The sequence below is a fragment of the Carcharhinus amblyrhynchos genome, chromosome 29 (assembly GCF_965287045.1).
Source record: "Carcharhinus amblyrhynchos chromosome 29, sCarAmb.v2.hapA, whole genome shotgun sequence".
Classification (NCBI taxonomy): domain Eukaryota; kingdom Metazoa; phylum Chordata; class Chondrichthyes; order Carcharhiniformes; family Carcharhinidae; genus Carcharhinus; species Carcharhinus amblyrhynchos.
This window is the reverse complement of record NC_137352.1, coordinates 2,296,547-2,323,920: the sequence shown is the minus strand read 5'-3', so window position 1 is coordinate 2,323,920 and position 27,374 is coordinate 2,296,547. Positions and strand designations below refer to the sequence as shown.

Below are 27,374 nucleotides of genomic sequence, written 5' to 3'. Positions count from 1 at the left end.
ATCACTGACCTGTGTAACCCTGCCCCATAGGGCAATCTGCTCACACAGCTATCCTGTATCACGTAAACCCTCCTCCTCCCGTTCCTCAAAATCTGAATCAGTCTCTTTAACCACTTACAGTCACAGTGCCTCTTCTGATTCTAGAGTCGAGAATTATTTTGTTGCTTGGAGTTGACTGAGAAACAGAGATTCAGCACAGTGGTTCTCTCTTGGTGTTTCTCGTCCAGGAAACATAAGAACATAAGAAATAGGAGCAGGAGTAGGCCATCTAGCCCTTCGAGCCTGCCCCGCCATTCAATAAGATCATGGCTGATCTGTTGTGGCTCAGTTCCACATTCCCGCCCTCTCCCCATAACCCTTAATCCCCTCTCTTATCAAAAACCCATCAACCCGCGTCTTAAAAATATTTAGCGAGGCAGCCTCCACCACTTCAACGGGCAGAGAATTCCAGAGATTCACCACCCTTTGAGTGAAGAAGTTCCTCCTCAACTCCGTTCTAAACCGCCCCCAAAACCACCTCCCTCTGCTCATCCCACCAAGATAACCCCATTCCTTCACGGCCCAGCATGTTATCGCTCTTCCCCTTAATTGTGACTTATCTAAGCCACTCTCTTCTCTGCAGGATTCACGGACGGTAGTGTCGTCCTGAAGAAAGGGGACATCACTCGCGACAGGCACAGCAAGACTGATGTTCTTCCCGAGGCGACCTACCCCATCACCGGCCTTGGATTCCAGCAAGCTGGGAAACAGACTCATCTCTTTGTGGTAACTACAGAAAATGTCAAGGTGGGTGGAATTTATCATTTAACATTGTGGCTGTTCGGTACACGAGCTGATTTCCTGTGATTGGAGGAGATTCAGCAGCTGAACAAACTGAAATTGGGATTGTGTTGTAGCATTGCGACTGAAGGTCACACACTCACTTCATAAGTTAACTGTCTGGTTTGAGAAGCTTCCATGAAGCAGAGTAGCTCTTTTCCCAGTGGATCACATCTCCTGCCTAATGTGGAGCTCAGGTTTGATCTCTGGCCAGTGTTCACCAGGGCAGCAGTTGTACAAAACCAGCTCTTTGCATCTGGAGACTAGAAAAGCGTGAAGAATTTGTCAGAGTTCCTGCTCTCGACCTTGGGATTCCCACTGGAAAGTCTGTGTGTGCCGGAGTCAGAGTCAGGCTCGATTGTGCTGCCTTCACATTGCTAAATGCCGCCTGTCCCATCAAGATCACTCATTTGGTTGGAAGTTACTGCCCCAAGGATCTGTAGCCTTGGGAGAATCAGCATGTGATTTCTTCACCGCTGTAACCATCTATGTTACGTCATCTCTTTCCCCTGCACCCCGTTCATTTTCACCCTCGCTGGTGCTGGATCTCCAGGTGTCAGCTGTCGCTCAGTGGGAGGCATGTGTCTCCAAGTCAGAACTTCAAATCCCATCTATGAAACAGGAGCACAAAATCCAGCCAGTCTTTCCCAGTGCAGCATAGGAGCTATACCACCCCATCGGGGGGGGGGGTCAGCGCCGAGGGGGCGCGGCCCCGGCGGGGGTGCTGCATCTTGAGTAAGATATTAAACGGTTTTTCGGTCTCTTGGTTGGATGTAAAATATGCGTCACACGAGAGCGTCCTCCCTAACGTCCTGAGCTTTATTTATTCCTCACTCTGCAGCACTGACCCATGTTGTTTGGTTATTTTCATGCTGCTGTTTGTGGGATCTTGCTGTGCCCTGATAGGCTGCTATATTTCTTGCATTACAATAGTAACCACACTTCAAAGAATGTAATTGGCTGTCAAGTGCTTCGGGATGTCCTGAATTTAAGGTGCTGTGTAAATGCAAGTTCCATGCTCTCACCTTGTATTCTTTTGCAGTCGTACAATGTTTCGGTGAAGGATTTTCCTGCGGTGGAGCTGGATAACCATGGCTGCAGCCTGCACTGCTCCGCTCTCTGTGACCCCTCCCAGGACAACCAGCTGATCGTTGCGGGTGATGACTGTGTTTATCTGTATCAGCCCGATGAGCGTGGCCCCTGTTTCGCTTTCGATGGCCAGAAGCAGATCGTTCACTGGTTCCGTGGTTACCTCCTCATCGTCTCGAAGGAAAAGAAAACCTCCAAGTAGGAGAATAGTTTCATTTTCCATCCAAGGGCGTTGATATTACTGAGCTTTAAACATAGAACATAGAACATTACAGCGCAGAACAGGCCCTTCGGCCCACGATGTTGCGCCGACCAGTTACAAAAACAATGACCCACTAGCCTATACCAATCCCTTTTCGTCCATAAACCTATCCAGAGATCTCTTAAACGCCCCCAAACTAGACGCATCTACAACTGCAGCAGGCAGGGCATTCCAATCCCTCACCACCCGCTGGGTAAAGAACCTACCCCTGACATCCGTCCTGTAGCTACCCCCCCTTAATTTAAAGTCATGCCCCCTCGTGCTAGCTTTCTCCATCCGAGGAAAAAGGCTATCACTATCCACCCTATCTAAACCTCTAATCATCTTATATGTTTCAATAAGATCCCCTCTTAGCCGCCTTCTTCCCAACGAAAACAACCCTAGATCCCTCAGTCTCTCCTCATAGGACCTCCCCACCATACCAGGCAACATCCTAGTAAACCTCCTCTGCACCCTCTCCAACGCCTCCACATCCTTCTTGTAATGCGGGGACCAGAACTGCACACAGTACTCCAAGTGCGGCCGCACTAGAGTAGTGTACAGTTGCAACATTACACTGCGACTCCTAAATTCAATCCCCCTACCAATAAACGCCAAGACACCGTACGCCTTCTTGACAACCTTATCTACTTGATTCCCAACTTTCAGGGATCTATGTACACACACACCTAGATCCCTCTGTTCATCCACACTATTCAAAGTCCTCCCGTTAGCCCTATACTCGACACATCTGTTGCTCCTACCAAAGTGAATTACCTCACACTTCTCCGCATTAAATTCCATCCGCCACCTCTCGGCCCAGCTCTGCAACCTATCTAAGTCTCCCTGCAGACTATGACACCCTTCCTCACAATCTACCACACCTCCAACTTTGGTGTCATCAGCAAATTTACTAATCCACCCAACTATACCCTCATCCAGATCATTAATAAAAATTACAAACAACAGTGGCCCCAAAACAGATCCCTGAGGCACACCACTCGTAACTGCACTCCATGATGAATATTTACCATCCACCACCACCCTCTGTCTCCTATCTGATAGCCAATTCCTGATCCAACTTCCTAGATTACCCACAATCCCATACATCTGCATTTTCTGCAGAAGCCTACCATGGTGAACCTTATCGAACGCCTTACTAAAATCCATGTATACCACGTCAACTGCCTTACCCCCATCCACCTCTTTGGTCACCTTCTCAAAAAACTCAATAAGGTTAGTAAGGCACGACCTACCTGCTACAAAACCATGCTGACTATTTCTAATCAATTCATTACACTCCAAATAACTATAAATCCTATCCCTAATAATTTTTTCTAAGACCTTGCCCACAACAGAAGTAAGACTCACCGGTCTATAATTCCCGGCAAAGTCTCTGTTCCCCTTCTTAAACAATGGGACAACATTCGCTATCCTCCAATCCTCCGGGACTACACCAGAGACCAATGACGACCTGAAGATCTGAGCCAGAGGCTCTGCAATCACCTCTCTAGCCTCCCAGAGAATCCTAGGGTAGATCCCATCCGGACCAGGGGACTTATCTATTTTCAGCCCCTCAAGAATTTCCAGCACATCCTCTTTATCAACCGTAATACTGTCTATTTTACACCCCTGCAACCCAATGTCCTCCTCAGCTATATTCATGTCCCCCTGCGTGAACACCGAAGAGAAATATTGGTTCAATACTTCTCCAATCTCCTCGGGTTCCACACACAACTTCCCCCTGCTGTCTGTAACTGGCCCTAATCTTGCCCTGACCAACCTTCTGTTCTTGACATACTTATAGAACGCCTTAGGATTCTCCTTAATCCTATCAGCCAAAGTCTTCTCATGTCCTCTTTTAGCCCTTCTCAACTCACTCTTCAACTCCCTCCTAGCCAATCTAAAGCTTTCTAGTGCACTATCTGAGCCCTCCAATCTCATCCGAACATAAGCCTCCTTTTTCTTTTTAACCATCGACTCAACTCTTTTAGTGCACCACGGTTCCCTAGATCTACCAAATCCACCATGCCTGACAGGGACATACCTATCAAGGACTCGCAGTAGCTGCTCCTTGAAAAAATTCCACATTTCAGATGTTCCCAGTCCCTGTAATCCCCTAATCCAATCCATGCTTCCTAATTCACTCCTGATAGCCTCATAATCGCCCTTACCCCAGCTAAAATTGCTGACCCGAGGTTCACGCCTATCTCTTCCCATCACTAAGGTGAACGTAACCGAATTGTGGTCACTATCACCAAAATGCACACCAACTTCCAAGTCTAGCACCTGGTCTGGCTCATTTCCCAGCACCAAATCCAATATAGCCTCACCTCTAGTTGGCCTGTCTACATACTGAGACAAAAAACCTTCCTGCACGCTTTGTACAAACACTGACCCCTCTAGCGAGCTAGAACTATAGCAACTCCAATCAATATTCGTAAAGTTAAAGTCTCCCATAACAATTACCCTATTACTTTCACTCCTAACCAGGATTGTCTCCGCAATCCTTTCCTCAACCTCTCTAGAACTTTAAGGAGGTCTATAAAAGACTCCCAACAGGGTGACCTCTCCTCTCCTATTTCTAATCTCCGCCCATACTACCTCAACTGACAAGTCCTCATCAAACTTTCTCTCCGACACTGTGATACAGTCCTTGACTAGCAATGCTACCCCACCCCCCCTTCTACCTTCTTCTCTACTCCGACTAAAGCATTTGTACCCCGGAGCCTGCAACATCCATTCCTGACCCTGCTCTATCCAAGTCTCAGAAATGGCCACAACATCAAAGTCCCAGGTACTGATCCACGCTGCAAGTTCATCCACTTTATTGCGAATACTCCTCGCATTAAAGTACACGCATTTCAAACCCTGCTCCGCCCCACCCCCACTATGCCGTGCCTTGCATTCCCCAACTATGCCCCCCTCACTTTCACCCCCTTTCCTCACTATCCCTCCCCCCCTCCGAATCAGTTTAAACCTTCCTGCAACGCTTTTGCAAATTTACCCCCCAGGATATTGATTCCCCTCTGGTTCAGGTGTAGACCATCCCTCTTATAGAGGTCCCACCTTCCCCAGAATGAGCCCCAATTGCTCAAGTACCTGAACCCCTCCCTCCTGCACCATCCCCTCAGCCACGAGTTCAAACTTTCCCTCTCCCTATTCCTCTCTAATCTATCCCGTGGCACAGGCAAGAGTCCAGATATAACTACTCTTTCTGACTTCGCCTTGAGTTTCCACCCCAACTCCATAAATCTTTGCTTAATATCCCCTTCCCTTAATCTCCCTATGTCATGTGTCCCCACATGAACTATAACTTGGGGTTGATCTCCCTCTCCCCTAAGAGTCCTGAATACTCTGTCCGATACATCCTGGACCCCAGCCCCTGGTAGGCAACACACCAGCCCAGAGTCCCTACCCTTACCTCCAACTCTCCTATCCGTCCCCATAACTGTGGAGTCCCCAATCACGAGGCCCAATCTCTTACCCCTAACCACCTGAGGCTTGCCAATAGGCTCACCCCCAGAGACCTGCTCCCTTTGGCTATCCCCAGTTGATTTCTCCTCAACTGTAGCCTCCAGGACCGAGAACCTATTTTGGAGGGGAACAGCCCCAGGGGATTGTCCCCCCAACTGCTTTTTGCCCCTCTTCCTGGCAGTGACCCAAGACTTATTCCTAGGAGTGACTATCTCCTTATAACTCCTTTCTATGTCCTGCTCCACTTCCCGAATTATACGGAGCTCCTCTAATTCCCCTTCCAGCTCCTTTACACGCTCCTCCAGAAACTGCAATCTAACACACTTCCCACAAGTAAAATCACCTGAAACACTGTGGGAGCCCCTCACTACATACATCCCACAGGAGATGCAGCTTACAGCCTGAACTGCCATCCCTGAATCAATTACCAGCAGAAAAGTAAAAATATAAAAAAAAAACTTCCCTCACACTTATAATTAGGTTAGAGGAGGTGGAAGGGTGGGATTCTCTACCAGTGTAGAGAATCGGGAATCCTCTCTGCACTAATTTATAGTGTTAGGGGCACGAGAAAAAAAAACTACAACTACCGGTAAGCGTCCTAGTGACGACTTCCGGTTTCTAACTAATTTAAAAAAACCGCCGAAACTCGCGACTTAACACTAAAAATAAAAAGTTAAACGGAATAAACAGAAAAATATACCTTATTTTTGCCTCCTCGCACGCCCAAAAATCGCTGCCTCTCGACTCAGCTCCACAGGAACAATGAGGCCGAGACACGGAGGTAGGTGTTTTTAAACCCGAAAAAAAAACTACAACTACCGGTAAGCGTCCTAGTGACGACTTCCGGTTTCTAACTAATTTAAAAAAAACCGCCGAAACTCGCGACTTAACACTAAAAATAAAAAGTTAAACGGAATAAACAGAAAAATATACCTTATTTTTGCCTCCTCGCACGCCCAAAAATCGCTGCCTCTCGACTCAGCTCCACAGGAACAGCTTCATTCTCAGCTGGAAAGTCACTGCTTCATTTTAAGAGAAAAGATCAACTCTTAATTATAAAAATCGCAGTGAAGAGTTAATGACAGAATTAGACAAATAACGAACATAACAGCAGAGCCAGGATTAATCTCCGTCACGTAGGAGTAAAGCTCCCTCTGCACTGTCCTCCATCAAACACTCCCCGTATAGATACAGCACAGGGTTAGATACAGAGTAAAGCTCCCTCTACACTGTCCCCATCAAGCACTCCCAGGACAGGTACAGCACAGGGTTAGATACAGAGTAAAGCTCCCTCTGCACTGTCCTCCATCAAACACTCCCCGTACAGATACAGCACAGGGTTAGATACAGAGTAAAGCTCCCCCTACACTGTCCCCATCAAACACTCCCAGGACAGGTACAGCACGGGGTTAGATACAGAGTAAAGCTCCCTCTACACTGTCCCCCCATCAAACACTTCCAGGACAGGTACAGCACAGGGTTAGATACAGAGTAAAGCTCCCTCTACACTGTCCCCATCAAACACTCCCAGGACAGGTACAGCACAGGGTTAGATACAGAGTAAAGCTCCCTCTAAACTGTCCCCATCAAACACTCATGATGTGGGTATGCCGGCGTTGGACTGGCGTAAACACAGTAAAAAGTCTGACAACACCAGGTTTTAGTCCAACCGATTTATTTGATAATAGACTCACAAGCTTTCGAGGTTTCCCTCTTCGTCAGGTGAATGGAGAGTTCTGGCCTCAGACACTCCCAGGACAGGTACAGCACGGGGTTAGATACAGTGTAAAGCTCCCTCTACACTGTCCGCCATCAAACTCTCCCAGGACAGGTACAGCACGGGGTTAGACTGTTAATTGGGAATAGAGTTTCTGGATTTTCATAATGGACATAAAGAACAACCCAGCATGGGAAACAGGCCCTTCGGCCCAACGAGCCCGCGCCGCCGCATCACCCTACACCTATTCTACCCTGCATGCCTACGAATGGAACCTCTACTCAGTCAGATTCAGGGAAGAAATAGTGTCAATTTGGTAAAAACCGATCAGCCTAAGAGCACATCTTTGGGGTGTGGGAGGAAACCGGAGCGCCCGGAGGAAACCCACGCAACCACAGGGAGAATGCGCAAACTCCCACAGACACAGGCCCAAATCCATGTGTCTGCACAGCCAGCAGTGCTAGTCACTGAGCTGTTGCAGCGCCCGTCTACCGGTCCAGGATCAAGCACACACACCGACATGAAGTACTAGGCCACTCCTGGACTTCCAAGAGCAGCCCACGCACGACCCGCCGTGTGCATGCCCCTCGCTTGACACGAGGTGGACCCCCACCTGTGGAATAAAGACAAAAATATTAATCTTACAGCCTGCCCTTCCGGTGTCTCCCGAGGTTTAACCCTATTTAATAGCCCCTACCATATCCCTCCATTCTCGTTTCACTCATGTGCCTATCTAACTGCATCTTAAACGAGTCCAACGTTCCTGCCTCCACCACCCTACTCAGTAGCGCATTCCAGACCCCCACAACTCTCTGCGTAAAGAACCTTCTTCTCACCTCCAAATTATACCTCTCCCCCCTCACCCTTAAATGATGACCTCTCGTGTTCGTACCCAGTCTAGGGAGCAGTCTCTCACTATTAACTCTATCTATTCCCTTCAGTATCTTATATACTTCTATCATGTCCCCTCTCAATCTCCGTCTTTCCAAGGAGAATAGCCCCAGTTTCTTCAATCTCTCCTCGTAACCCAGTCCCCCCATGCCAGGCAACATCCTGGTAAACCTCCTCTGCACCCTTTCCAGAGACTCCACATCCTTCCGGTAGTAAGGTGACCAGAACTGGACGCAGTACTCCAAATGCGGTCTAACCAACGTTCTGTACAACTGAAGCATTAGACGGCAGCTTTTATACTCTATGCCCCTTCCTATAAAGGCTAACATCCCATAAGCCTTCCTAACAACCTTCTCCACTTGTGACGCAACCTTCATGGATTTGTGAACCTGCACTCCCAGGTCCCTCTGTATGTCTATACTCCTAATCGGCCTACCTTTTATCACATAGCTCCTCTCTGCATTATTCCGTCCAAAATGCATCACCTCGCATTTGTCAGGATTAAATGCCATCTGCCACCTATCTGCCCACTGCACCAACCTATCTATATCCTGTTGTATCACCTGACAATCCAGTTCCGTACCCGCCAACCCTGCCACCTTGGTGTCATCAGCAAACTTGCTGATCACACCACCTACGCCCTCTTCCAAGTCATTTATGTAGACTATAAAGAGGAGAGGTCCCAGTACTGAGCCCTGCGGCACACCACTGGTCACTGGCCTCCAGCCCGACAAGGTCCCCTCCACAACTACCCTCTGTCTCCTATTTCCCAGCCAGTTCTCAATCCACCTAGCTACCTGGCCTCGTATCCCATGCGCCTTAACCTTTTCTACCAGCCTACCGTGAGGGACTTTGTCAAATGCCTTACTGAAATCCATATAGATGACATCAACGGCTCTCCCATCGTCAACCGTTTTTGTCACCTCCTCAAAGAATTCCACCAGATTCGTAAGGCAAGACCTCCCTCTAACAAAGCCATGTTGCGTATCCCTAATCAGATCGCAACGCTCCAAATGCTCATACATCCTACCCCTAAGTATTTTTTCCATTAACTTCCCTACCACCGACGTCAAACTCACCGGCCTATAATTCCCAGGGTTATCCCTACTACCTTTTTTGAACAACGGGACCACATTTGCTACCCTCCAGTCTTCTGGGACCTCACCTATGTCCAAAGAAGAGACAAAGATGTGTGCCAGAGGCCCAGCAATTTCATCTTTCGCCTCCCTAAGCAGCCTGGGATAAATACCATCAGGCCCCGGAGCTTTATCCGTCCTTACGCTACCTAAAAGCCCTAGCACTTCCTCTCTCGTAATAACTATATCCTGCAACTGAACCTCCGCTCCCTCCAAGAGACCGCACGATTCCGAACCCCTCTCCTTCGTGAATACCGACGCAAAGTATTCATTCAGGAGCTCCCCCATTCCCTCCGACTCAATACACAACTCTCCACTCTTGTCCCTAAGAGGACCAATTTTCCCTCTAACTACTCTCTTGCCTCTAATATAGGAATAAAATGCCTTAGGATTTTCCTTAATCCTACCAGCCAAAGCCATCTCATGCCCTCTCTTCGCCCTTCTAATTCCCCTTTTTAGCTCCCTCCTACTCTCTCTATATTCCTCCAGCGCACTCTCCGTACCCATTTGTTTTGACCTAATGGACATGTGGCCTGTTTACTGGTTATGCAACCTGTGCAGAAGTTCATAGGCAGGTCAAGTACGTTATTGATGGTGAATCCCGCCTCTCCGCTAGGAAAGGGGTAACAGCTGGGGAGAGTGTCGTCAGAATGGGTCAAGTGTCCAGAGATCTGGTTTCATTGGTGGCAAGTGATGGTGGAGGGGATTGTGGAATGAAAGCTGCCATTCAGTTCCCAGTAACTCATAAAATTCCATAATCACCCCCAGGGGAAAAGAGGAATGAATGATAAATGTTTTCCTCTCTTGCACTGCCTGAGGACTCAGCTTAAAAATTCTTGGTTCGAGCCCGACCCTGGCATGTTAAACATCTCCAATCAGAAAAAGAAAATTGTAAATGTTTGTGGTTTTGGGTTGAATTATTTTTCTGTCTGGAGGGTCTGAGGGACAGGATTCTCTCTCTCTCTCTCTCTCTCTCTCTCTCTCTCTCTCTCTCTCTCTCTCTCATCCTTCCTGCCTCTCTCCCCAGGACTGATTTTGTCGGAGGGACTGAACACTCCTCAGAGAAGCAGATATTAACCATATACGACCTGGATAATAAGTTCATTGCCTACACAGCAGCTTTTGAGGACATTGTGGATGTTATGTCTGAGTGGGGCTCTCTGTACGTGCTAACCAGCAATCGGAAAATCAGCATTCTGCAGGAGAAGGACACGCAGACAAAACTTGAGGTAGGGACCTATCCCAGCCAGGGTGGCAGAGGCTCCAGAACAGCCAGTTAACTGTGTGCTTTACACAAACCCTGTAAATGTTGCTCAATATGAATTCTAATCTTCTGATAATGCTTCAAAAATTTGAACCCGATGATTGGAACTATGTGGTTTTGGTTAAAGTGACCACAAAACTTCTCACAAAAACCCAACAGTTTCACTCATGTCCCTAAGGCTGGCAAACCTGCCATCCTTACAGTGGGCTCTGTGTCTCCAGCTCCACGTGAATGTGCCCTTTGAATTGATCTCGCTAGTTACTCAAACTGCTACTAATGGTTCAAACCTTCACCCCTGGCAACAAGGGGTGGAAAATAGACGCGAGTGATAGCTGGGGACAATGGTGACTAAGTTACGAGTTCAAGACTCGCTCCAGGAATTGAGCTCCTTGATCTATGTTGACAGCGAGCACTGCATCGCGGAAGTGTTGCACTGTCAGAGGTGATATCCTTTGAGGCAATGAGCTGGAGTTCTGTCTGCCTAATAAAGCTTTCCTGGGCCAGAGGGTTTACATTCTGGAACACCGAGGTAAAATAACAGGCTTCTCAAACAAATAAAAATATAAAGAACAAAATAACAAAGAAAATCACAGCACAGGAACAGGCCCTCCAGCCCTCCAAGCCTGCACCAATCATGATGTCCAAATTAAACTAAAAAAAACTTCTGCCTTTACTCGATCCCTATCCCTCTATTCCCTCCCTATTCATGTACCTATCCAGATGCCTCTTAAATGTTGCTAATGTGCCTGCTTCCACCACCACCTCTGGCAGCGTGTTCCAGGCACCCACACTCTGTGTGAAAAACTTCCCCTGCACATCTCCCTTACACTTTCCCCCTCTCACCTTGAACCTGTGCCCGCTTGTAATTGACACTTCCACTCTGGGAAAAAGCCTCTGACCATCCATCCTGTCAATGCCTCTCATAATTCTGCAGACCTTATTAGGTCTCCCCTCAGCCTCCGTCTTTTCAGTGAAAACAACCCTAATTTATTCAATCCCTCCTCATAGTCAACCCCCTCGAGACCAGGCAACATCCTGGTGAACTTTCTTTGCACTCTCTTCAAAGCTTCCATGCCCAGCTGGTAGTGTGACGACCAGAACTGCACACAGCACTCCAAATGCGGCCTAACCAAGGTTTTATATAGCTGTAACACGATTTCCCAACTCCTGTACTCAATGCCCCGGCTGATAAAGGCAAACATGCCATCGGTAACTTGTAAATATGATTGAGAATCGTGGATATGTGTTAAATGCAGTGTTCTGACTATTGAAAATAGGTGTCCAGTTTTCCCCTCATGTTTGGCTGATCCTGGACATGTGTTTGAATTATGTTGTTGCAGTTTGCACAGTTAATTAATCAGGATAAATCCCCCTTGCAAGACTAAACTAAAATATTGTACTATCTCCATCGGGAATTCAGTCTTGTCGCATTTTAACACCAGGTAAGAATTGGTGAACTATCTGTGTTTTTGTACCTTGGATCACTCTCTATGTTGTCTATCTCCATGGGAACAATTTGCTTTTATGTAATGAAAAAGTGAGGAAACAAAGTCTGCAGAGGGATATAGACAAATGAGTGGGTAAGATGGTTTTAGAGTATAATGTGGGCAAATGTGAAATCATTCACTTTGGTAGGAGTAACAGCAAAACATATTATTTTTAAATGGTGAGATACTATTAGATGTGGGAGTTTAAAGGGTTTTGGATATTCTTGTAACTGAAGCACAAAACAACTTACAGGCATTACTTACTGACCTTTAGAGCAGGAGAGGGTGGAGTAGAGAAATCTTGCTGCAATTATGTAGAGATTTGATGTCATCATGTCTGTAATATTAGGCATAGATTTGAATTCCTTATTTAAGGAAAGATGTATTTGCCTTGCCAGGAAATGCCCTATGAGGTGCAGTTGAGTCGAATTACTCCATATTATCCAGATCTCATTGAAATGTAAGAGTTTCTGAGGGGGTTTCAGGTGCTGGATGTTGAGGGGGTGTTTTGCCAGCCGGAGAGTCTAGATGCAGACGGCAGATCCTCAGGATAAGAGTCAGCCATTTCGGAATTAGAGAGAAGTTTCTTCACTCAGAAGGTTGTGAATCTTTGAAATGCTCTACCCCAGAGAGCTGGATATTCTCACACTGAATATATTCACTAGGTTGATTCCGGAGTTGAGAGGGTTGGCTTATGAGGAGAGACTGAGTAGACTGGGGCTATGCTCATTGAAGTTCAGAAGAATGAGGGGAGATCTTATAGAAGCATGCAAGATTATGAAGGGAATAGATAAGATAGAAGCTGGGAAGTTGTTTCCACTGGCGGGTGAAATTAGAACTGGCGGCATGGCCTCAAAATAAGGGGAAGCAGATTTAGAGCTGAGTTGAGGAGGAACTTCTTCACTCTAAGGGTTGTGAATTGGTGGAATTCCCTGCCCAGTGAAACAGCTGAGGCTACAGCATTGAATGTCTTTAAGGCAAGGATAGATACGTTGTTGAACAGTAAAGGAATTAAGGGTTATGGTGAGCGGGCAGGTAAGTGGAGCCAAGTCCATGTAAAGATCAGCCATGATTTTATTGAATGGCGGAGCAGGCTTGAGAGGCCAGATGACCTACTCCTGCTCCTAGTTCTTATGTTCTTATATTCAAAGCACAGATCAATAGATTTTTAGACCTTTGAGCAAATCAAGGGATAGGGGATAGGATGGGAAGATGAAGGTCAAGATCAGCCATGACAATATTCAATGGTGGAGCGAGCTTGAGGGGCTGAATGGCCCCCTCCTCAACTTTTTTGTGTTCCTTGTAATCCACTTGAGATCTCTGCTTCTCCAGTTCAGGTTTCTCATACATTCCAAGTTTTCATTGCTCCAGCATTGGTGTCCATGTTTCCAGCTATCCTGGGTCCTGAGCTCTGCAATCCCCTCCCTAACCTTCACCATCCCTTTACTCCTTTCGTTCCTCTTGGACAATCTTTAATGAGGTAACTCTTTCGCAAGGTTTCGAGTTGCCTGTGCTGCTCGCTCTTTACGTGATTGGGGCAGATTGTATCTAGTGACGAGCGCTGACATGTTTGTTTACAGGTTAAAGGTTACAGGTTAAAGGTACTATATAAATGCAAATCATTGCTGATGAGACATTTTCCTGTTTGACAGATGTTATTTAAGAAGAACCTGTTTGTAATGGCAATTAACCTGGCGAAGAGTCACCATTTAGATAATGACGGGCTAGCGGAAATCTTCCGCCATTACGGTGATCACTTATATGTGAAAGGGGATCACGATGGTGCCATCCAGCAATACATCCGGTAGGTGTAACCTTGGGGTCCGCCCAGATGCTAAATGCCGGGTGGGGTGAGGAGAGTGTTTCTGATCCACAATCACAACATAGAAAAGCAGCTCCTTCCAATAGGCTTAAAAATGATGAATAAATGGTGCAGAGTTGCAGACCCAAAATCCAGCTTCAACTCTGACCTTCAGACCAGCGATCGTCCACAGTCAGTGACTGCGAGCTCGGCCAGTTAGGTGACTGTTTCATTATCCCACTGAATCTCTTCCTCACTGCTGTCCGCAGCACCATTGGAAAGCTGGAGCCGTCCTATGTGATACGGAAGTTTCTGGATGCGCAGCGGATCCACAACTTGACAGCGTATCTTCAGGCCTTGCACCGCCAGTCACTGGCCAATGAGGACCACACAACACTTCTCCTCAATTGTTACACTAAACTGAAAGACAGCTCCAAGCTTGAGGAGTTCATCAAGGTAAAATTAGCACCTCCTCTATCTCTAAGTGAGCATATTAGCCAGAGGCAACATGGTTTTGCGAAGAGGAGGTCATGTCTCCCTAACTTTTTCTGAGGAAGTGACGAAGATGATTGATGAGGGTAGGGCAGTGGATGTTGTCAACATGGACTTCAGTAAGGCCTTTGACAAGGTCCCTCATGGCAGACTGGTGCAGAAGGTGAAGTCGCATGGGATCAGAGGTGAGCTGGCAAGGTGGATACAAAACTGGCTCGGTCAAAGGAGACAGAGGGTAGCAGTGGAAGGGTGTGTTCCTGAATGGAGGGCTGTGACAAGTGGTGTTCCTCAGGGATCAGAGCTGGGACCTTTGCTGTTTGTAATATATATAAATGATTTGGAGGAAAGTGTAACTGGTTTGATTAGTAAGTTTGCGGATGACACAAAGGTGGTTGGATTTGCAGATAGCAATGAGGACAATCAGAGGATACAATAGGATATACATCGGTTGGGGACATGAGCAGAGAGATAGCATAGAGTCATAGAGGTTTACAGCATGGAAACAGGCCCTTCGGCCCAACTTGTCCATGCTGCCCATTTTTTTTGAAACCCCTAAGCTAATCCTATTTGGCCCATATCCCTCTATACCCATCGTACCCATGTAACTATCCAAATGCTTTTTAAAAGACAAAATTGTACTTGCCTCTATTACTGCCTCTGGCAGCTTGTTCCAGACATTCACCACCCTCTGTATGAAAAAATTGCCCCTTTGGACACTTTTGTGTTTCTCCCCTCTCACCTTAAACCTATGTTGTCTAATTTCAGACTCTCTTACCTTTGGGAAAAGATATTGACTGTCTACCTTGTCTATGCCCCTCATTATTTTATAGACCTCTGTAAGATCACCCCTCAGCCTCCTACGCTCCAGAGAAAAAAGTCCCAGTCTATTCAGCCTCTCCTTATAACTCAATCCATCAAGTCCCGGTAGCATCCTAGTAAATCTTTTCTGGGCTTTTTTCTAGTTTAATGTCCTTTCTGTAATTGGGTGACCAGAATTACACACAGTATTCCAAGTAGATGGAGTTTAATCTGGACAAATGTGAGGTAATGCATTTTGGAAGGCCTAATACAGATAGGAAATAAACAGTAATTGGCAGAACCCTTAAGAGTATTAATAGGCAGAGGAATCTGGCTGTACAGGTACACAGGTCACTGAAAGTGGCAATGCAGGTGGAGAAGGTAGTCAAGAAGGCATATGGCATGCTTGCCTTCATCGGTCAGGACGCTGAGTTTAAAAATTGGCAAGTCATATTGACGCTTTATAGAACCTTAATTAGGCTGCACTTGGAATATAATGTTCAATTCTGGTCGCCACACTATCAGAAGGGTGTGGAGGCTTTGGAGAGGGTACAGAAAGATTTACCAGGATGTTGCCTGGTATGGAGGGCACTAGCTATGAGGAGAGGCTGGAGAAACTTGGTTTGTTCTCACTGGAGTGATGGAGTGGAGAGGAGACCTGATAGAAGTCTACAAGATTGAGAGGCATGGACAGAGTGGATAGTCAGAAGCTTTTTTCCAGGGTGGAAGAGTCAATTACTAGTGGGCACAGGTTTAAGGGGCAAGGTTTAAACAAGATGTACGAGGCAGATTTTGTACACAGAGTGGTGGGTGCCTGGAACATGCTGCTGGTGGTGGTGGTGGAAGTGGATATGGTAGTGACTTTTAAGGAGCATCTGGACAATTACATGAATAGGATGGGAATAGAGGGATATGGTCCCCGGAATGGTGGTAGGTTTTAGTTCAGTCGGGCAGCATGGTCAGTGCAGGCTAGGAGGGCCGAAGGGCCTGTTCCTGTGCTGGAATTTTCTTTGTTCCCTGTGATTACCTGCCACCAGCACAAACGACCCAGGAACTGAGGAAGGAAGCAAGTGCTCCAGGGGTCTTTTCCTGTTCACAATTACAACTGCAGATTTTGTCAGCTAGAAATGAACACTGTGGGTCTGCTTTACAAGTTTAATCAATGCAACCTTTCAGTGAAATACTTGCAGCAAATTCCCTCTGTTATCACAAGGAAAGGGGGGGGGGGGGGGTGGCGTGAAACCAAGGACCTTTTCTAAAGAATTCTAAATGAATGAAGCTGTTTGGACAGCAGCTTTGCCTGTTGACCTGTTTATTGACTCTTGCCGCAGACCAGTGACAGCGAGGTCCACTTTGATGTTGAAACTGCCATCAAGGTGCTGCGACAGGCTGGTTATTACAGACATGCTGTTTATCTGGCTGATAAACACTCCCATCATGAATGGTACCTCAAGATCCAACTCGAGGATATCAAGGTAACTCTGTTGAGATTTCAGCTGTTCCTTTTGCGGGGTAATGTACACTGCTGTGTTTATCTGACACAGACTGAAATACAAATGGGGATAGGTCATTGATTCCTGACGATAAAGGAGGAGGCCATTTGGCCCTTCGAGTCTGCACTGACTCTCTGAGAAAACATCCAATCCAGGCTCTCCACTCTGTCCTATTCTTGTAACTCCGTACATTTACTGTGGCCAATCTGCCTAACCTACGTACCTTTAACCGTGGGAGGAGACTGGAGCATCCAGAGAAATCCCATATAAACACGTGGAGGAGGGGGTGCTGCAGTTGTGTAGCTCCTGTTCAGACCCCTGGCTCCTCTCTGCTACACCCTGTTACCTCGCTCTGGAAATGCTGGTTTTCCTACGACGGATGTTATCAGATGTTGCAGTAATTCCATCCCTGTCCCAGGAGATTCAGTGTGTAAATTACCAGCTGGAGAATGTGGCTCTGGGCAATTCCAGATTAGACTGTCTACTTGTGTCTGCAGTTGTAATATTCCACCACCACCACCACCTCCACCCCCAACACGAGTTTTGTAATTACACACAGGAGAAACAGATGACCAGTTGGTCACATTTCTTACCCTCCAGGAGCCCCCAGCCCATTTATACTGATTCACAGCCTGCCACAGATGTAGAACTGCCATTTATTGGATAAAACATTCCCTCCTTGCTCCCCCCCCCTTCGCCCCGAGCTCCTTAATTCCAGGGTTGTGGCACAGTGGTTAGCACAGGTACCTCACAGCACCGAGGAGCTGGATTCGATTCCTGGCTTGGGTCACTGTCTGTGGAGTTTGCACGCTCTCCTCTTGTTTGTGTGGGTCTCCTCCCACAGTCCAAAGATGAGTGGGTTAGGTGGATTGGCCTTGATAAATTACCCTTTAGTGTCAGGCAGACTAGGAGGGTAAATATATGGGTTACGGGGATGCAGCGTGGGTGGGATTGTTGTTGGTGCAGACTCGATGAGCCACATGGCCTCCTTCTGCACTGTAGATTCTAAGTTACCCAATTGGAACTGTTTCTTCTTCACAGAACTACCAGGAAGCTCTGTACTACATCGCAAAGCTCCCCTTCGATCAGGCTGAGAGGAACATGATGAAATATGGGAAAACTCTGATGCATCATGCTCCGGATGAGACCACAGAGCTGCTGAAGGTGCTGTGTACAGATTACAGACCTGGCGGAGAGCCTCCAGCAGAGAGGGAGCCTGTCAGCAGATACAAGGACAAGGTACAGGCACAACCCATTCCCAGCTCCTCTCAATATCATAGAATGGCACACTAAAGGAAGAGGCTATTTGACCCATTGTGTCTATGCCAGCCCTTTGAAAGAGTTAAATAAGAATTTGTCTAATTCCCCTTTTGAAACTTCTTGGAGCCAGTTTCTCCGTCATTACCTTGTACCTCTGAACACAGACGATCGAAAATCTCCTGATCAAATCTGTGTTTTCTGTTTTAAAGCGAGCAGCCCAGCCCTTCAGTTCTCCACGTAACTGAAGTCCCCTCAACCCTGGTATCATTTTAGTAAATTTCCTTTTCTCTGTGCCTAAGAGTGGACTTGCTCCTAAATTGTGTTACCCAGTGTTGGGCACAGTAGCCAGCTGGGGCTGAACCAGTGTTTGTTTGTTACAGTTTCCCATTATTCTCAGTTCTAATTATGATTTTCTGTTTTTAGGCAAATTCTGAGCAGTTTATCTCCATTTTTGCCAACAACCCACGGGAGCTGAAGAATTTCTTGGAACATATGATCCAGGTTCAGGTGAATTCCCCGCAGGGAGTGTACGATACACTACTAGAACTGCGACTGCAGGACTGGGCACACGAGGGGGACGCCCAGGTTAGAACAGTTTGTCTTTCACCAATGAGATTTTGCCTGATTTTCTGAAGATGTACTTTAGTAAACTGAGTACAGCGTGGGGTCGAGCAGTGACATTGTTCCGAATTCCTCCTCCAACAATATACATGGTCGCAGCCTCGATGGCACCTCTCTCTAGTCCTCTGTAATTCCCATTTCCTCTGCTGCCCCTCCTAGGATCTCTGAGCAAAATTCCTGATTTATTGGGGATGATTCCCATTGATGTCACAAAGGTTTTGCTGCATCACTCCCAGCTCAGTCACATATCTGATTTAAATCACAAACCAGTCCATGTTGGTGTTCGTGCTCCATGTGAACTACCTTCTCACTTCATCAGTGTAACCCTCTTCCCCCTTGTGTTTATCCAGCGTTTATGCCATTTGCCTCAACCGCTCCCTGTGTTGGTGGATTCCACGTTCTCATCAGGGGTTATCTGGATTAAAAACATTTCTCCTCGGTTCCTGATTTGATTTCTTGGTGAATGTTATTTATTGGTGGCCTTGGTTTTGCTCTTCCCAAGCTGAAACTTCTGTGTCTACTCTATCGAACTCATTCATAATTTGAAGACCCCAATTTCTTCACTCCTCAACCTTCTCTTTTTAAGTAAAAGAAACCCAATCTGTTCATCGTTTCTTGATAGATATGACGTCATGATTCTGCCATCATCCTTGTAAACCTTTATTCTGTTTCTCCAATGTGTCTCAATCCTTTTTATAAATGGCACACACTACTCCATGAGTGGTCTATCTAAGATTTGATATGTTTAGTGTGACTCCTCCCGATTCCCCTCGTGCTAGCTTTGCTTTCAATGTGTCCTTGTTGACCCGTGTGACAATCTTTAGTGATTTGTAGCTTTGTCCTCCCAAATCCCTTTGCTCCTTCATATCATTGAGATTCTTATTTTTGTTCCAAAGTGTGATACCTCCCATTTATCCATCTGACATTCATTTGCTACTTTTGGCCCATTCTGCCAGTTTATTAATGTGTTATTTGTCGTCCTCCTTTTTATTGACCCAACAGCCACCAAACATTGGCATCATCCACAAAGTTACAATTTTAAGAGCCAGAATTCTAAATGATGAGTTACATTTTGAATCTAGCCCCAGGGATAGTGGGTTCAGAGGGAGAGCGAGTTTGTGGTCTTGATGTATACAGGCAGTCAGTAGTGACGTTTGAGTTTGTGCCGTCTCTTGCTCTGTATTAAATGGTGATATTGTTACCCTTCTCAATTAGGCAAAGAAACGGCTGCAGGAGGAAGTGATGAGCCTGTTGAAGAGTGGATTATTTAAGGCTGTATTTGACAAGGCACTGGTATTGTGTCAAATGCACAATTTCAAAGATGGAGTGTTGTACCTGTATGAGCAGGGCCGACTGTGAGTACGGAATGAAATCTCTCGTGTTTCTGAATTGTTGTGACATCCTTAACCTGTTATAAAGACACCGACTGTTCCAGCATGTTATAATTTACAGCTGGCAATCAGAGGCTGACGGGGGGAGGGGGGGCAGCCTTTTGCATTGGTTTCATTCAGAGAAACAGGAAAGGGGAGTTTGAGATGCCACTGGAGGCAGCCCCTGCACTGAAACGTGAAAAGGTAGCGGAGGGATTGTGCTGATCAGAACTGCTAAGAAAAGCTCAATTTCTGACAGATTGGAAAGATATCCTCACTGGTGAAATTCTTTGCGAGTAACTGACCTCTAATGTATCAGTTTTTGCAACAGTTTGCATTTATATAGCGCCTTTTTAAAGCAGTAATTCACCCATTAGATCATAATCAAACAGAAATTAGCACCAAAGAAGCAGATATTAGGATGAGAGAATTTTTGATCCAGGAGATGGGTTTTAGGGTGGGTCCGGGAGGTTTAAGGAAGGAGTTCCAGAGCTTACAGGTCAGGTAGCTGGAGGCGTGACCAACAGTGATAGAGTGAAAGGACACAAGGTCAGATTTTGTGGAACGCAGGAAGCCTGGGAGGTTGTATCCCCTGGAGGTTGAGATAGGGAGAGGTGAGGCTCTGAAAGAATTTGTACCCAAAGGCCTTGGACAGAGGAATTCTCTGAAATTTGCAGCTGAGTGGATGGGTCCACTGTGGCTCAGTGTGTAGCTGTGAGTCAGGAATTCTGGATTTAAATCCCACTCAAGAAACTGGAGCACAAAATAGAAGCTGTTCCCAGTTCCAATATTGCTGCACTTGAAGATGCCACAATGTCAAATCAAAACCCTGTCCCTCAGGTGGGTGTAAGTGACCCCATGGCACTGTTTAAAGAGGAAAAGGGTGTTCTCCCTACTGTCCTGGCCAATATTTATCCCTCCATCACACAAAAACAGATCTGGTCTTTATCACAGTGCTGTTTATTGGATCTTGCTGTGTGCAAGTTAGCTGCTGCGTTTCTGACATCACAGCAGCGACTACGTTTTTAAAAAGTTGCCTTCTTTGAAGTAAAACACTTTGCGTCTTTGATAACGCGTGGACCAACGTAAATAGCAATTTCTGTTTTTACGGAGGGGATGCTGACTCGGGGAAGGGTGAAAGGGATGGATGTTATTCCGCTCTGTGTGTCTCGATCTAATGTTGTAAATATTTCCTGTTGGTTCAGGTATCAGCAGATAATGCATTATCACATGCAGAATGATGAATATGCCAAGGTGATTGAGACGTGTGAACGATATGGGGAGCAGGAGGCCTGTCTGTGGGAACAAGCACTTGGATACTTTGCACGAAAGGAGGAGGATTGTAAGGAATACATTGGCAGTGTGCTGAGACACATCGACAGGAACAACCTCATGCCTCCTTTGCTGGGTAAGACTGTCTCTTCTCCTCGTACAGGGCCATGTGGAAGGAGCTGGCGCACCTTGTTCTTAGGGCAGAACTGCACTCACTCACTGACCTGGTTAAACTCTGTCTTGTGGGGCAGCCTATCCACATTTACTTTTCAAATTGTGGGTTCCACATCTTTGAAGAGGCAAATCCTCATTTACCAGAGACTTCCGCAGCACCTTTCCCTCCAATCCAACTTGAGAAAGGCAGCATTGGCTAGATTATCTCTGCAGAAACTTGTTGTCCAGTAGAAGAGACAGAGCAACTGCAAGTGTGGATCTGGGTCACCGTTACATTGGAAAAGCTGCACACAGTTCAGAGTGAAAGGGCTTTATGTATGGATAATTATTTCACAAACAGCCGCTAGCGTTTCATAACTTACTGAAAGACTTGTCCATTCTGCTGTTTACTTCCGCAAGGAGCACACAGGAAGGTTAAAGGTCGCATCCATACAGCATGTGACAACATGCATCAAATCACATGATCAGAGATGGTGTATATCACATTTTACTAACTGGCACTAAGCCATGAGGATTGTTGGGATAGTCACTGCAGACACAGTGGGCCGAATGGGGTGGCATGGTGGCACCGTGGTTAGCATTGTTGCCTCACAGCGCCAAGGACCCGGGTTCAATTCCTGGCTTGGGTCACTGTCTGTGTGGAGTTTGCATGTTCTCCCTGTTCTGTGTGGGTTTCCTCTGGGTGCTGTGGTTTCCTCCCACAGTCCAAAAGACGTGCTGATTAGATGTATTGGCCATGTTAAATTCTCCCTCAGAGTACCTGAACAGGCGCCGGAATGTGGTGACTAGGGGATTTTCACAGTAACTTCATTGCAGTGTGAATAAAATACTAATGAATAAACTTAACCATTTCCCACGTGATTATAATTTAATTAGCTGCATCAGGTTTCCCAGTTCACCACATGTGGTCAGTTGAACAACACTGAGTTACAGCAACAGCAAAACAAGTCAATGGTTTAGCAAAATATTGAATCATGTTCAGTGGACACTGAAGTGACTGGGCTGACCACTGTCAGGCAGTCAGAAACCAAATCGCTTCACCACACCTGTACCTCACAACATGGTGTCACCTTACAGTGGACACAAAGTTTCCGTTAAAATGGAAGAAATAAACCTGTAGCTTTCATTCTCCCGACTGGCTAGCACGCTCCGTTCATTCCTGGGTGCTACACGCATTGCCGTTCCTCTGTACACACAACTGACCAGTATTGAAGGAAGCCATTCAGCCCATCACACCATTGCTGCCTCTCTGAAAGGGGTTTCCACACAATCTCAATCTCTGCCCCAACTTTTCATCATAACTTTTTAAAATGGTTTATTTCAAATATGATGTAGAGATGCTGACATCGGATTGGGGTGGGCACAGTAAGTAATCTCGCAACACCAGGTTAAAGTCCAACAGGTTTATTTGGTAACACCGCTCCAAAAGCTCACGCTACCAAATAAATCTGTTGGACTTTAACCTGGTGTTGTGAGACTTATTTCAATATTTATCCACTTCCCTTTTACAAGCTGTTAGAGATTCTGCTGCCTCACTGAGCAGTTCTGTTGTAAGTGTTCATAAACCTGAGCCTTCTCTGGCCTCCTCTTCTCCCCTCCCCAGTTGTGCAGACACTGGCTCACAACTCGACAGCCACACTCTCCGTCATTAAGGATTATCTCATTAACAAGCTGCAGCAGGAAAGTGACCACATTGCTGAGGACGAGCGAAAGATTAAACAGTATCGAGAGGAAACCAAGAAAATCCAAGAGGAAATTGAGGAACTAAAAAGCAGGTAAATTAGCACAAAGCAGCCATGATGTTTCTTTGTCTGATTGGGTTGGTGGGGGGGAAACATGTGGCCCGACCTAAAAATGGAATTACAGCCTCTGACACTGTCTCACGTACATTGCGCCCGTAACTCAAACATCTGGCACTATTGGGTTAGGAGTTTTGCACATCTTCAGGATATCTGTTTTACAAAGTGTTGTACCTGTGAATTCTCAGATACTTTCGACCAGTTTGCTTATTTCAAGCTTTTAACCCGGTGCCCTTATTTGCAAGATGGACAAAGGACAAACACAAGTAAAGGTTCAATAAGTTTATTAATAATAACACTGTTAACCCTTAAATTACCCCCTTAAAACAAGAGGATACCCCAGATTCAAGTAAACTACCCACAAAGATGGTTTGGTTAAACTGCAGGCCCAACTCTGAGTCCCTCTGCTCCATCGTCACCAAGGTGAGTCTCAGTGGCAGCTTCTTCCTTCCTGTCTTCCAAATGGTCAAGATCGTCTCCCTTGTCAAGTCTTCACTGCTGGTGTGTCTGAGATCCCTGCCTACCTGTCTTTCCAGAAACTTCTCTGGTTTTTGGTGAATGAAGTCCCAGGAGCGGGGTCCCAATACCCAGTGGGTTTCTTGATGTCTGCCTGACAGGACACTGCTGCCACTGCCGCCGCCGCCACCACCACCATCACCCTCCTCCTCCTCACCCACCCACGTCCATCTCCATGCTGTTGCTTATATAGAACCCGTTGCCAGATAAGGTGACTGCAGGAACTCCTGATGACGGAAAGTCTGGCCTAATCTGGGCTTCCGACAATGAGCCAATACATTTCAATGGGCAATGATCTCCTGTTGGGTCTCAGTTGAGTGTGGTGATCTATGACCGGCGATTTGATGGACCAGACACAGATGTTTGTGTATTTGTACAATTGGCTTGCCTGAGGTTTGACTGTGTTTGATTTTAATATGCCCAATTCTTTAGTTTAGGATATTCAATATAATCAGCCTTAAAACTAGGCCCTGATTGTATTCGACAAAAGGTTTTGTCTCAGGGTTGCGGAGGGATTTGTTGGCGTTTAGCATCCCTATCTTCAGGAAGCAGAGGTTTGACCTGAGTTGAGCACTGCTGTGAAAAGAGCACGCAGTACCACCCTGCAGGATGTATGGGCTGTCCTCAGCGTACTCAGTTTCACTCCTGTTTCTCACCTTCCTGCCTGTTAGATGGTTAAATGAAAGATCATACTTAAGCTCGGCACGGTGGCACAGTGGTTAGCACTGCTACCTCACAGCGCCAGGGTCCTGGGTTCAATTCCCAGCTTGGGTCACTGTCTGTGTGGAGTTTGCACATTCTCTCCGTGTCTGCGTAGGTTTCCTCCCACAGTCCAAAGATATGCTGGTTAGGTGCATTGACCAAGCTAAATTCTCCCTCAGTGATTCTGAACAGTGTGGTGACTAGGGGATTTTCACAGGGACTCCATTAGAGTGTTAATGTAAGCCTACTTGTGACACTAATAAAATAAAGCTCCTGCTGCGGGTATGTCTTAAAGCAGCAGTGTGTGGCTCTCTGCTTGGAATGCAGGGAGTTATCATGTTGATGTTTATCTGTTGTCAGTGCTAAGATCTTTCAGAAGCCCAAGTGCAGCATGTGTAACAGTCCGCTGGAACTGCCTTCTGTCCACTTCCTGTGTGGCCACTCCTTCCACCAGCACTGCTTCGAGAGTTATGCAGAACATGACTCTGAATGTCCGACTTGCATGCCCGAAAACCGGAAAGTCATGGACATGATCCACGCCCAGGAGCAGAAGCAGGATCTTCACGACAAATTCCAGCACCAGGTAACAGTTTCACACGCGAGGGGTGAGGGGGTAACAGGACTGTATCGTGTTCAAGGAATGACAGAGTACTTGACCATGAGGGCCATTGTGGTTGACCCAGTCCCGATACATTTTTATATCCGGCTACGGAGGGCTCGCTGATTAGTGATCAGAGACTCTGACAACACCCCCACCCCCTCAACCCAGAGTGACTGTGGCCAATACATTGTCCTGACTGTGAACCAAGTGGAGATCAGCTGACTGCGTCTGACACTGTGGGTTGGGCAGAGCCTTCACTCAGCCTGGCATTCCTTCCACATTTTACTGATGGTGTTGTGTTACTGTTTCTACACTGTGTCTCTCTCTGTTTGTAATACTCTGATGTTTGCTTCCTAGCTAAAGTGTTCGAAGGATGGATTTTCTGTAATCGCCGATTATTTTGGTCGTGGGGTTTTCAACAAACTGACACTAATTACAGACCCCCTCCCTGGGAGAGCGGCTGCTGCCAACATTGATGTTGGACTTCAGAGGGACCTGTTGATACACACTAAGAGAACAGCCTAGAGACAGAACAGAACACCTGCACCTTCAACAAACACTTTCAGTAGTTCTTTGTGCAGATCTCCTGCTGTAATCTAAAATTACAGAAAGTTGACTTGTTTGGTGACCGAGATTTGCTGCAATGATGAGGGGTTTATATTTCTGATGTGAATCAGTAACCCTTCTGAGCCACGTCTAACTGGGTATAGCCAATCTGTGAGCATTAAACCCCTGGATTAAACGTAGAGATCCCTGATTACTATTGGCTGGAGAGACCCAGAAATCCCTGGTTACTATTGGCTGGAGAGACAGATCCCTCCAACTCTTGTGTTGGGTTAAAACTGGTTCCAACTTTCAATTTGGAGTAATTTAAGTGTTAGAAAACACTTGAGTTCACGACACTGTGTACAAAGTTTGCTGAGTCACAAAGCCCTTCATGAGGGAGCTATGGATCCTGGCAGCTTCCAGCTACACCCTGTATTCATGTGCAGTGTTGAATTATCAGAGTTTGATATCATGATGCTTCTACATGTAGGGTCAGCACTGTTTAGTGATGGTGCTGGTGTGAACTGCTTCTCACATCTCCTGGCAGTTGACAGAAATACTGGAGAAAACCTTACAAATCATGAATAAATTATTGCACCAAACACCTCAGCATTAAGTCCTTTTCCTCCAATCATCGCAACTGAAACAGAACGACAGCACCTACTGCAGGTTAGGATCCCATCTGATTTTCCCCTAGTTGGCAATGAATTGATTTCTCCACCTGAGCTGATCAGTTCTAACTGCCTGATTGTGGCCATTCTATCTTGCCAGGAGACAGGAGGGTATAGTCCTGATGATTGTAGCCTGTGTGGTTTACAGGTGCCCCGTAAGGAGTTAATTGCTTTTCAGATTTGGCAGTGTTTATTCAGAGGCCAAAGTCTCACTTTGACTTACACAGCTCTCTGATCAGGACCTTTTCCCTGGTTCTTTGTGATGTCTACTTCCTGTTGCATGTTCTGCTATTCTGCCTGGTCTTTGATATCTATGATGGATTGTATCTGTGTATGGCTGAAATGCTGTCAGAATTTGAAAATGTAAATAAAGGGTATTGCAGTACTCAAATTGCTGTTTGTTGTTTATTATCTGCATGGACAAATGCAATAATAGTTGCATTTGTAAAAACATTCTGGGGTGTTGTGCAGAAAAATTATCCAACAAAATTTGAGACTGAGTCACAAGGAAATATTAGGACAGGTGACTAAAAGTTTGTGCGGGGGGTAGGTTTGAAGGGACATCTTGGAGGTGGAGAGGTTTAGGGAGAGAATTCCAAAGTTTAGGGCCTAGTCAACTGAAGGCACAACCATGAATGGTTGGTTGAGAGGCCAGAATCGAAGGTGTGCAACGATTTTGGAGCTGGGTTATGGCCTGTCTGGAGAAGGTCACAGAGATATGTTCAAAGTTCCCCTCCCATTTTGAGTGAGTATATTTCCTGATTGGACAAAAAGGTTTCAGTACTACTTGGTCTCCAAACTCTTCCAAGTTAGCTAATCACAGCTCTATTCAAGCCCTTTTCAAATCACGGTGGTGAGACTTTTAAAACTTGACTGTCTGTCTATGCAGAAGGCTTGGATGTGACATCCTTCAAGCTAAATAGGCTGCTGACAGTCAGTATGTGCAGACATTACTGTACTGTACTGACATTAGTCAGTAGCAAAGGTCATGTTGAACATGTCAACCCCAAACTTGGGAACTTTGGTAATCTCTGCCTCAGTTCTGCAGTCAAAAGACTGAATGAAAGTGTTTTTTACTGAGCTGGACCAATTAAGTGAGATAAATCTCTCTGAAGACTCAAAATGAGTTTTCAGAAC

General features: G+C 46.3%; 1 protein-coding gene across 1 annotated transcript in view; it reads left to right on the top strand.

The window, feature by feature from the left end:
* vps11 (VPS11 core subunit of CORVET and HOPS complexes) overlaps nucleotides 1–26,628 on the top strand; it is a 33,718-nt gene extending 7,090 nt beyond the window's left edge. Inside the window, exons 4-16 of the mRNA XM_080214832.1 lie at nucleotides 623–786; nucleotides 1,862–2,106; nucleotides 10,398–10,599; nucleotides 13,774–13,925; nucleotides 14,192–14,378; nucleotides 16,544–16,687; nucleotides 17,747–17,944; nucleotides 18,389–18,550; nucleotides 19,802–19,941; nucleotides 21,162–21,364; nucleotides 23,006–23,177; nucleotides 24,780–25,002; nucleotides 25,378–26,628. Coding sequence (XP_080070958.1) covers nucleotides 623–786; nucleotides 1,862–2,106; nucleotides 10,398–10,599; nucleotides 13,774–13,925; nucleotides 14,192–14,378; nucleotides 16,544–16,687; nucleotides 17,747–17,944; nucleotides 18,389–18,550; nucleotides 19,802–19,941; nucleotides 21,162–21,364; nucleotides 23,006–23,177; nucleotides 24,780–25,002; nucleotides 25,378–25,545 — 2,360 coding nt within the window. The 3' untranslated portion in view covers nucleotides 25,546–26,628. The remainder of the gene's footprint in view (nucleotides 1–622; nucleotides 787–1,861; nucleotides 2,107–10,397; nucleotides 10,600–13,773; nucleotides 13,926–14,191; nucleotides 14,379–16,543; nucleotides 16,688–17,746; nucleotides 17,945–18,388; nucleotides 18,551–19,801; nucleotides 19,942–21,161; nucleotides 21,365–23,005; nucleotides 23,178–24,779; nucleotides 25,003–25,377) is intronic.
* Nucleotides 26,629–27,374: the final 746 nt, after the last annotated feature.